Source organism: Varanus komodoensis, unplaced genomic scaffold (assembly GCF_004798865.1).
Source record: "Varanus komodoensis strain SLA01 unplaced genomic scaffold, ASM479886v1 scaffold1, whole genome shotgun sequence".
In the NCBI taxonomy this organism is placed as follows: domain Eukaryota; kingdom Metazoa; phylum Chordata; class Lepidosauria; order Squamata; family Varanidae; genus Varanus; species Varanus komodoensis.
In genome coordinates this window covers 126,805,848-126,817,166 of record NW_025335268.1, presented here as the reverse complement: position 1 = coordinate 126,817,166, position 11,319 = coordinate 126,805,848, and the positions used below count along the sequence as shown (strand labels likewise).

General features: G+C 41.4%; 1 protein-coding gene across 1 annotated transcript in view; it reads left to right on the top strand.

The window, feature by feature from the left end:
* Positions 1-10,925, top strand: part of FRS3 (fibroblast growth factor receptor substrate 3) — a 19,507-nt gene extending 8,582 nt beyond the window's left edge. Inside the window, exons 6-8 of the mRNA XM_044445055.1 lie at positions 332-493; positions 1,392-1,549; positions 3,730-10,925. Coding sequence (XP_044300990.1) covers positions 332-493; positions 1,392-1,549; positions 3,730-4,668 — 1,259 coding nt within the window. The 3' untranslated portion in view covers positions 4,669-10,925. The remainder of the gene's footprint in view (positions 1-331; positions 494-1,391; positions 1,550-3,729) is intronic.
* The last annotated feature ends 394 nt before the right edge of the window (positions 10,926-11,319 follow it).

Here is an 11,319-nt window from a genome sequence, read left to right as displayed (position 1 = left end):
CCAAAACACTGGAGGACACAATTTGCTTGTAAAGTAACTAAATAGGTAATAGAAATAGAAACCTCAGAACCCTAGATGTCTTCTTAACTCCAGATTTTGATTTGGACTTTAATCTGTTTTTTTTTTTTTTAATATATGTGATGCTATCTGTTTGGCTCATGAGAATTTTTATTCATGTTAAATCAATATTTTTCTGGATCTCGAGTGTTGTGGCAATGGGTTTGACAAGTAAATTATGTGACATTGTATAAGTATGTGTCTCAAATGTGCATTTCTCGCTTTAAGGAACTGGAACACCCTGCATTAACCCAGTCTTCTGGTATTTGCCTAGGAATTTTTGCATTCAAGTGCTCAAGAGCAGAGGAGATTTTTAACTTGCTGCAGGACCTGATGCAGTGTAACAGTATCAATGTGGTAGAGGAGCCTGTTGTCATCACAAGGAACAGTCATGCTTCTGAACTGGAACTGCCTCGGACACCTCAGACACCCAATGGTAAGGGCCTTCAAAAACTTGGCAGAGAGGAGGAGTGGGGACATGTGTTTGCTCTCTACTTTAAAGCATTTGTTTGTACCAAGGAGGAACTGGCATATTTGTGAGAGATCAGACTGACTTTTTTAAACCTTCAAGTTGTATTCTGCCATATGCCTAATGCTGCCCTTGTCATTTGTAAAAATTCATATGAATTTGGCACAATTTAAGGGTCATTATTAACTTAGCCTTTTTGCTGTAGAATGCGCAAGTGAGGATGGGATAATCTGGCATGATCCTTGTCAGTATTGTGACATTGCAGCAGTATGCAAGAGATTCACTGCTTTATGTCAAATTCTTTCTGATTTGCTAAGTGGGGCCACTTAATGTGGCCCAGTGCTGGCCATTAGCCTTTCCTGTATGATTTATCTCAAGGTGAACCACTTAATCCCTCACCTTCCTTTCTTGCTCCCACAAACTTGAATTGGCTGGTGGCACATTAACTGTAAAGCCACAAGTTTTGTGCTTTTGATATCTTGTTTCCAAGGCAACCGTTTAAAGCAGCAGTTACCAAATAGGTTTTAGACTCCAGTGTAACTTCAATTGGAACTCATCAGGACTACTATAAGAAGCTTATAGGAGTATCAATGTTTGTCTTGGGTATGGTATCTCTTGTTCTATTCTGTGTCTAGATTTGATTTAGGCAGTTTGACATTTGCTCATAGACAGGCATCTGGCTTGGTTTATAAGCTACATCCTGCCCCTTTACAGTGGAGACCTTCATCAGCTTATCTAGAACCACTAGCTTTCTGACAGAGAAATCATGTTTTCTTTTCAAATATTTTTGTAGTCTTGTGTAAGACCAGTTCTGAAGATTTGCTAAGCATGTTCCTCTTCTAATGCCATTCTTACTTTTCTCCAGCTCTAGGATATACAGTTCCAGGGTTTCCCAATGGGTTCCACGCCTTCCCTGCAGAGGCTTCATCTTGCTCTGCAGCTCGACATGCCTCCATTAGCAGCCTAAGGCATTCTTCAGTTGGTGAGGACTCTACACATGCCCTCATTATCCCTGATGAACAAGTAAGTTCTCCTTATGGTGCACAAAACATGTAGCCTGATTGGCCAGTTCATATGACTGTAGAGAAATGGGCCCATGTTCTGTGTCACTGATACTACTCTTAGGACAGAATATGGCAAAATGAATGGTTTCCTATAGGCAATGTTGTCAGGGGTGCATTTTTACCTCCCCATCAGTTCATTCTGTATGCAGAACATATCTTTAGAAAAACTCAAAGAGGTCCGAAGAAGGTGTGGAAATTGGTGGAAGATACGTCTGTAATTTAAGATCTGTAGATGACACCATATTATGACCAAAACCAGCAGTGAATTGATATGACTCCTGATGAAAGTGAAAGAAGAGAGTGCAAAAGCTGAATTGCAGCTGAATGTTAAGAAAACAAAAATCATGACTATAGAAGAATTGTAGAACTTCACTGTCAGCAACAAAGAAATGAAATTGTGAAATATTTTGGATTCCTTGGCTCAGTTGTCAATTCACATGGAAACTGCAGCCAAGAAATGAGCTGAAAAGGGCAGCAGTGAAGAAACCAGAACAGATAATCAAGGATGTTTCATTGGTGACCAAATCCAAGATTATCCACACTATTACATTCCCAATCACTGTAAGTGTGCAAGCTGGACAGTGAAGAAAGATGACAGGAAGAAAAATGTGTTTGAAACATGGTACTGTAGACCAAGGCCTAAATCATCCATGCCATTGTACTCCTGATCACTATGTATGTGTGTGAAAGCTGGAAATTTGATGCATTTGAAACATGATGCTGGAGGAGAGGTTTGTGAAACCCTGGACTGACTGAAGGACAAGTAGGCCGTAGATCAAATCAAGCCAGAACTTTCCCTGGAAGCAAAATAATGACAAAACTAAAGCTGTTGTACTTCAAGGCAAGACTCACTGGAGAAGGCAATAATACTAGGAAAAGTTGAGGGCAGAAGAAGAGGAGACCAGTGATCAATTGGATTGATTCCATAAAGGATGCTACAGCCTTGAGTTTACAAGAGCTAAACTGGACTGTGAAGGACAGGACATTCTGAAGAGCATTCATTTGTAGGGTTGTCATAAGTTGGAAATGACTTGACAGCAGATAGCAACAACAGCCTCTGAAAATGCTCTCTTTTTTGTTCTCACCAACCTAGTTGTTCTTACAGGTGTGCATGTACGTAGGGTTTCAGATGTAGAGGTCAACAGCTGGAAGGCTGATATGGGGTTCATATGGCAGTTCATCAAGTAACTGAGTTTCAAATTGTTTAAAGCTTGAGAAATCTAGAGAGCCAGTGTGGCGTAGTGGTTAAGAGCCTGGGACTGGGACTCAGACGATCTGGGTTCTGGTCCCCGCTCAGCCATGGAGCCAACTGGGTGACTTTGGGCCAGTCACAGACTCTCAGCCCAACCTACCTCACAGGGTTGTTGTTGTGGGGATAAGATGGAGGAGGAGAATGATGTAAGCTGCCTTGAGCCCTTTGTAGGAAAAAGGCAGGATATAAATCAATCAATCAATCAATAAAAATTGTGCCTGGAAATGTACCGGGGATTTGTACAGCTGGTGCAATATAGATGTTGCATGCTGCAAGTGCCAAGTGCACATAAACACAGTATCTGGCCAGCAGAATTTTTTATGATTTGAAGTTTCTGAACCATCTTTAAAGACAACCCTTGTAGAGCGCTTTGGAATAGTCCAGCCTGGATGTCACTGGATGCCAGTAGAGCATGGATAGCTGAGGCAGGGTCCATTATCAACAGATTAGATTGCTGTCTGTGTGCCTAAGCATCTCCAATTAGTGCAGAGTTCAGGAGAACTTGCACATTGTGCACTCATTTCTTTCTAAGAGTAAACACATTTACAGCACAATCCTGTGCAAATTTACTCCGAGCATAATCCTTTACAAGTTTTACTGTATTCAGCTGGCAGACTCACTAGTGTGCTTAGAATTGCATTCATATTCTTTTATCAAAACAGTCTTTACTTTGAGAGAGAGAGTCTTTTAAAATTTAACAAAAGACAGCTTGCCTAGAAATGACCCATGCCACCTTGTATTCACTTCATGTATCAAACCTATGGTTGTTTAGTCCCTCCTCCTCCTTGTTTCTCTCCTTACTTTAGTCCATCAGCCTCCCTGCATAAATATATTTCCTGGGAGCTTTTGTCCCCCTCCTCACCATTCTTCATCTTTCTTCCTTGCAGTCTCACACCTATGTGAACACAGGCAGCGGTGAAGAGGACATGAGGGGCCACCACTGTTTGCATGCCTTGCCTGAGGTTCATCCTCCTGTTTCCCATCCTAAGCATAGCTGCTCCCTGGAGGACCGTAATCCTCAGGTTTACCTACAGCCAGGAGAGGTAAAGTTTGTCTTGGGCCCTGTCCCTGGTTGCAGGCATCGGATGAAATGTGATGGCTTCTGCCGGCCCCACTGGGAATGTGCAGGCCATATCTGTACCCCCAACAACAACAACAATGAATGTAAAGATGAGTGCCTCACCCCTAAGTGTGTCTGCGAGAACATCAATGGCCTGCTGCCACCACGAGCTACCTTGCTTCGTCGGAGTGGTGGGCGCTTTAGAATCGCCCGTGAGGATCTGAATCCTCCCAGCTGCTCTCATCGCCGGACCACCCTCCTGCACTATGAGAATCTGCCCTCGTTGCCACCTGTATGGGAGTGCCAGCCACCGAGACGAGACCAGGATGAGGAGGACTCTGGTGATGCAATGACACCTTCCCCCAATGATTATCCTGCACTTGAGGAAGATGATCCCTTGCAAAACTACGTGAATTCAGAAAGCGCTGCACTGCATGGGGGCCTGCGCAGGGGAGGTTGCTCACAACAACGCCACAACTGTACACCCAGCATCTTCAATTTCGACTTCCACCGGCCTTGTTTAGAGCAGCCAAGGCAGCTCAACTATATCCAGGTGGAACTGGAGGATGATCCTCACAAAGGGTGCCAAAGCACACCAGTCCCCCGTGCCCCACGTTCTTCTGCACACCCAGCCCGTAGGACGGATTCCTATGCGGTCATTGACCTTAACAAGACAGTAGCAATGTCCAACTTGCAGAGGGCACTGCCTAGGGATGATGGGACTTCCAGGAAAACACGGCATAACAGCACTGACCTGCCTCTCTAAGAGGAATGGCCAATCTAAGCACCGCATTGTGGCTTTTGTTCCTGCTCTTCAACTAAACATGTTGCTTATTTATCATCATCCCATTGCTCCCCATGTTTCCCAGTGTGACTCGCTGGGAGAGCTCCATCAAGCTAACTTGAAAAATGTAGCCTATCTGTGCCTCTTCCCAGCTCTCATCTCTCTTGCCGTGTGGATTTGAAGCCTTGCCAAGTGGTTGAAAACTTGACTTGCTTGATATGAGGGGGGTAACATTACTGAGGCTACTTGTTCTTCTCTCCCTTGCCTGTTTATATAGGAATCATGTTTGAAATCCTTCCTTCCCATTTTCATGGGATCGTCTTGAAGGCTCACCTAGTAGGCTGCATAACGGAGGGAACAAAAATGACCCCAAAAAGTTGATGGTACAGTTACAGCTTGAGGACCAGGGAGCACACTATTTAACCCTTTTAATTTTGTGAAGGAATGCAGAAAATATTTTTAAATGTGTTTATTTATTTTATCTGTTTTTCAGGGTTTTATTTATTTATTTATATGTCAGAGTTAAGTGCCAAGCAAATTTAGAGTATAACTGCTTTGCAAATGTAAATTATAATTGTTCATTTTTTCTGTGAAAGTGCTGGGGCGAGAGGGAGAGTGACAGCGCTGAATCATATCCACTTGATTTGACAGTGGCTTTTGAAGGCAAAACAGAGGCAGAAGGACAGAAGGAGATGCAATCTGGCAGGGTAGCATGAATCTTTTGGAGTAGTCTGGAGATAAACATCAGGACATGGTCCTAGGCCCATATACCCACAGAGATGGCAACACATTCAGGCAGACTGAACCATTTAGCTCAAGCTCCTGCCTGATTGTGTGCATGTCTCATTATACACCTGCTCCATTTTCACAACAAGAACATCATGAAACTATATATTGCCAGTCCCTATCAAAGCCCCTGATGGACCTTCTAACAGCTATTTACCTAATAGTTTAGTTGAGCTTTTCTGAGAAGCTAACCCTTTTATAGACTGAGCATGAAAAGGATGTTGTTGCAGGTACGGCTCCTGTCACGTGGAGCCCCCTCCCCTCCGCTCCTTTGAATATGTTGCTGGATTCCAACTCATCAAGTGAATAATCAGCTTGATGACTAAATAGAGCATTTTACATAAACTTACTGACAAGCATGACTTCGTTCAGCTGAGGCTGCCAGAGCTGCTTTAGATTAAAACAGTCCTACAGTAGGGAATGTGTACATGGCATCTTTTCTCCCATTGCTTCTCTTTTGCCCCAAGAGGCAGCCCTTCCAAGAATAATTGTAACTACCTTGCAGATAAATATTAAGGCTGTCCTAAGAGGTTGTTTGGCTTTATGGACTTTTTCTTAAGCCACTAGAAAAACTCACCATCTATTCCTGATCCCCAAGTCTTTACTTGATTGGGAATTGGGAATTTTCTTGGTTGCAAGCTGTGATTTCCACTTCCCCAAACCATGCCTTGCTGACTGTGCAGAATTTGTAAATGCAAAGGGGGGGGGGGATTGTCACCCCTGAGTTATACTTCCAGTTTTTCTTACCATCTCATTGTTGTTGCTTCCTGATTCCTAACACATTTAATGAATTTCTTTATGACATTACTTGTGTTTGAAGACCACAGTATTAGATGTTGATTTATTTTAGATTTCTACCTCAGCCCATCCTGAGGAGTTTGATGGGTAGTAGTACTTGACATAACAAGTTCAAAGAAACCAACAATATAAAATGCCTGTGATGGTCTCCTACTTAGTATACTCCATTCCTGCCTAATCTGCATTGAAAGTCCACTTAACAAGAAGATATTACAGAATTTCTGGGAAGTGGTCAAACCTGGGGTGGTATGCATCTAGGGGTAGTTTTTTTTAATGTTGTATTGCAGGACTCTGTCCTCCTTTGTTCTTGGTGAATCATACTTCTATGCTTAATCAGGGCGAAGGGCCATAGTTCAGTGGTAGCATACATGTTCGACAAGCAAAAGGTCTCATGTTTAATCCTCAGCATCTTCAGGTAGGGTGGTGAAAGATTCCTGTCCGAAATCCCAGAAGCCACTGCCAGTCAGTGTAAATGATAATGAATCGAATGGACCAAAGATCTGGCTCAATATAAGGCAGCTATATGTATAGCCTAACTGTGTAAGACTGTGTGATAGGCTGCTAAACTGAAGCTCTGCTCTTGCCTTCCACAGCAGCTTTCCAACGCAGAGAGGTTAAAGGAAAGAGGAAGAATAAGGTCATAAGTTAATATTGCTAGGGCTTCTTCTATTGCAATGTGGACTGCAGTTAAGGATCACAGCTGTAGGTGGAAGTGAGCACCACAGTTACAGTGTGGACACCAAGAATGCCATTCTGTGGGTCCTTGAACAGTATAGTCAAGGTGTTTGGATTCATCTTAAAGATCACAATGAAATATAGAGATATATGGTAAATATGTGTTTGGGCTCTGCTCCTGACTATGGTAGAGCTATGGTACATTTAAGGGTCCAGATATTTCTTTCTGTTGAAGGAGTATATAATGTGAAGATTCATTGCAAGCAAACTGGTGCAAAGTTTGTTGTTAAGGAAGGGCTAGTTTTCAGTAACCTTTCCCTTGTATCTTATTGGATGCTATCACATCAGTGACTGTGGCAGGAGGAAATGGGCAAACCACCAAAGTGAAGTGAGTGATTGCTAATGCTTACTGTTCAAGCACAGGGTACTGTTAAGCTTTGAGCCTAAATAGTATATTTTAATTTCAGTGAGCCGCTTTGGGCTGTGAATGTATTTTAATTCTTCTAATTGCTGTGCCACAAATATGGTAGAAGTTGATCAGCAGATTTTATAGAAGGGTGGCCTCCCATGCACATTAGACCTTCCTTTTGATGTCCTCTCTTGTCATAGAGCATCTAATGAGAGTTTTTTGAAACCAATGGAAGGATCCTGCATCTTCTGTTTACTTTGCATTGATTCAGCACATATACATTATTTGCCTGTATCAAGCTACTGTGAGCTATATTCAAAACCTGTTATTTTTATAGTGTTTGAAGTGCCCTTAGCAGCAGGTTTGAGTTTATGCATTCACATGTTGCTCATTATGGAGCATGAAATGTAGGTTTGCTTATAAATAGGTAGTGGGCAGGCCAACACAAATCCAGAATTGTGGATCAAGCTATTAGATAGCATTTAACCACTGTTCAGCTAGCCAAATTTTCTGCAGCAAACCTGTATAATTTGTAATGTATGATGTCTGAGTTACAGGTTAATTTAATGTGGAGAATGAATTGCTATTACTTCTTTGGATCTAATGACAAAGTAGACATTACCAATTCCCTAGGTAATGCTTGTTCAAAACTAAAAGGGAGACAATGCCAACAGGAAAAAAGTTTTTCCTGGTTTTTGTCTTAAATTATGCTTGCTCTGAGTGATTTGCTAAAAAATAATTGATGGCAGAGAAGTTCTAAAAAGTTAGCCTTTCATTTATTTCTTACAGACAATGGTCTGTGTTATCCAGTTCTGTAGCACAATCAGGACTTTTTCAAAAATTTTACTCTATGGATATATTCTTGCACCTAGATTTCTTGCTGCATGGCATAGTCATGATCCCTTAAAGTATGCATTGCTCATTTTTTAAAGTACTAAGACACCTGGTACACTTAAAGCAGCTTCAAGGGTTGTAGAGAGTGAATCTGACACAGTGGAATAATTGGAGTATGCTGCCACCTAATGTTTCCTTTCATAAATATGTGCCCCTTGTTAATTCTTCTCAGTAGGCCCCTCTCACTGCAATTATTTTTTGGTAGACCTATAGGTGCAGTTTGCAAAGAATGCGAACAAAGAATGTGGTGCCTTTGACAAACCTCTTTGACTAGGTAATGAAAGGTTGTCACTCGTTGCTTGCTCCCTGATAGAGGCTTTGTTGATTTGATGTGACCATCAAATCCAACAGGTGCAGCTTCCTCCCATTATAGAGATGTGCTTTTGGAGCAAGCTATGCATGTGGATTATCTCCCTCTCCTAGAACTACAAAGATGCAGGAAACTTTCTCAGAAATGCCAACACAAAGGAGCTAGTAGAACTTTTCTTTAGTCCAGCAGTAATTCTCCCAGCTGCAGGGGGGATCTTTCAGCACTTCCACCTCAGCCGGGAAGGATTTATGAAAACCTGTAGCAATCTATTTAATATAAAATAGGGCAAAATAAGTCATACGAGTTGGTACTTCAGTTCAACCTGTGGCCAACATCCACTAACTTCCAAGGTATTAGATTCAAGTAATCTTCATTGTTTCGAATTTATTTTAAAACATGGTTTCCTTGTTTTCTCATCTCTGTGTCAGCCTTCAGACATTGGGTTGCCTTTTATCTTTGATTTGTGCATTTTACCTTGCTTTTGAACAACCATTTTCAGAGCAACCATGTTCATGGGTGTGAGTGGTAAGGATATTTCCCCTCATTTGCTACTTTATTTATTAAATTTCTATCCCGCCATATATGCCATATAAGCCTTAATAGTAACAAAGCAAGCAAAACAGAAAGTACTGTGGCCTTTTAGGTAAACTCTACAAACCTCATGGACTTAAAGGGTTCTGTTAAGCATGATACTGCCCCATATCTGGATACAAGGTACTTAGCCTAAAGGGATAACCTGCTTTTAAAGCCCCATCTGGTGCTATCAGAGGGACAGTTTAATGAAATAAGATGATTCTGCTGTGTATGAAGGCAGTGTCATTTTTAGACAACTTAGATTGCCATGTTTTTCCCCTGACAGAAACCCAATGCCCTTAACAGCATTGTAGCAGGCAAAAATTAACTCAGTACAATTTTGTCTATCCAGTAACATAGAAAGTGGTACCTGTGTATTACCTGTCACCTGCCAAATACATTGAGCTTTATGGGGGAGTGAAGGAAGTAAAATGGCAACCTTAGACTAAGCCTAGTGGTTTATTGCTTCTGTGCTGTCATTCCCATGTTAGTCTGCACTGTCTTTGGCTTTTAGCACGGCAAGGATAATTTGCATCAAAGAGAGTTTCTCAGCTTGATATTTTTCACCCTTTTTAAAAGGCTTTCAGTGGTAAACACCCCTCTTGCACAGATTGTCAGACAACTCTGTTTACAGCTGCACTACACACAGGACATCTCATAAGTCTGGAGCAGAAACTGCAACTCAATGAATCCATTAATTGGTGAAGCTATTCAGTTTACAAGAATATGATAAAGATTAACTGGTGTTTACAAAGGGTTTTGAGTGATATAAATGCCAAAAATAGTTAATACTGAAGTTGTTATTCATATCCAATGTAAACCCTGGTTGGTCTGTATCTTGTTTTCTATCCAGTGTGAAAGGGCTGTCTTAAATATGTCTGATTCCCATTGCATGACAGTAGGTGCATCTGTACCTCTTCATCAGGGGGTGGTTTGCCCTTCGTGGAGGAAGAGGTAACATGTCTGTTGCATTGTGTTTGTACATTGTCTTAATATTGCCCCCCCCACACACACAATTTAACATGGGTTTCATATGTGTTTTTGCCAGTCTTGTATTGCATTAAAGCAGGGCACTACTGTATTTTAAACAGCTGTGACAGTGATGCAACATGCCATTTTCTTTGGATCCAGAAGAGGGAGAACTTGCATCTGCCAGTATTTTGACTTTTCTGTAAGTATTAAAGACATGAAAGCTCCGTCCCAAGGAAAGTATGGCCACCTTATCACACTGTCCTATTCTAAATCTTTCAGCTATGGATGTTATGAAATTGTCTAAATCCCCGCATTTCTGGAGAATGGTTCTGTTTAGGGGAAGAACTAAAAGTAATTAGACTATAGCAGTTACTAGGTATCATTCTGGGAAGTGTGAGCCACTAAGTGGATAGGTACATGGGGAAAAATCTGTTTACAAAAACAAGGTTCTATTTCCTCTGTACATGATTCATTTTGAAAAGCCCAGCTGTAGCTAAGGAGATCTCAAGCTCTTACCATGTGTAGTTTTCTTCACAGTTACTTGTACTGATGTCTTTGATGTTGACTATGTCTAATGTGGCGGGAACACAAAGGCACTTGGGTGTGCCCAGCTGCTCTGGCCATAACTGTTGCTCAGTAATTTTTATTTGATGGTTCCTTCTGTGTATCTTTGTTCATTTCTTCTTTGTATCTCATCCAAGCATAGCCTTCAAAGCGAAGAGCGTTAGCAGTGCCATGTGATTGAGGAGCGCTCGTGTCTTATTTTAATGTGCACTAAGAATGTATCCAAAATAAATTAAATCTGATGATTATCTTTTGGAAGGTGTGGCTTGCTTTGATTTGTGGACAAGAGCTGTCTAATTAGATTCTGACAATATCCCACTCATGTATCATCTCAGTCTTTGCATTCACAAAACCCTTTCCAATCTTAAAGTGGAGACTGTGTGAAATCTATTCTAGCATGGAGCTTGGCTGAATTGTTAGAAATGTAATGCAAGCATGTTGTTATTCCTAAGATCTAAAATAATGCTTTCAGCGAAGGATTGAAATTTTTAATGGTGTCTTATGTTGCACTATAAGCTAATAGGGGGGTTGGATAAACAGTTTATGGTACTGCTGTTGACTACTAAGGAATGAGAACTTTTGTCTTCCCAACTTCATGGTGGATTTCAGTAGTCACATTAGGGTAGGAACTTACTAAAAAGTTAAAAGAACT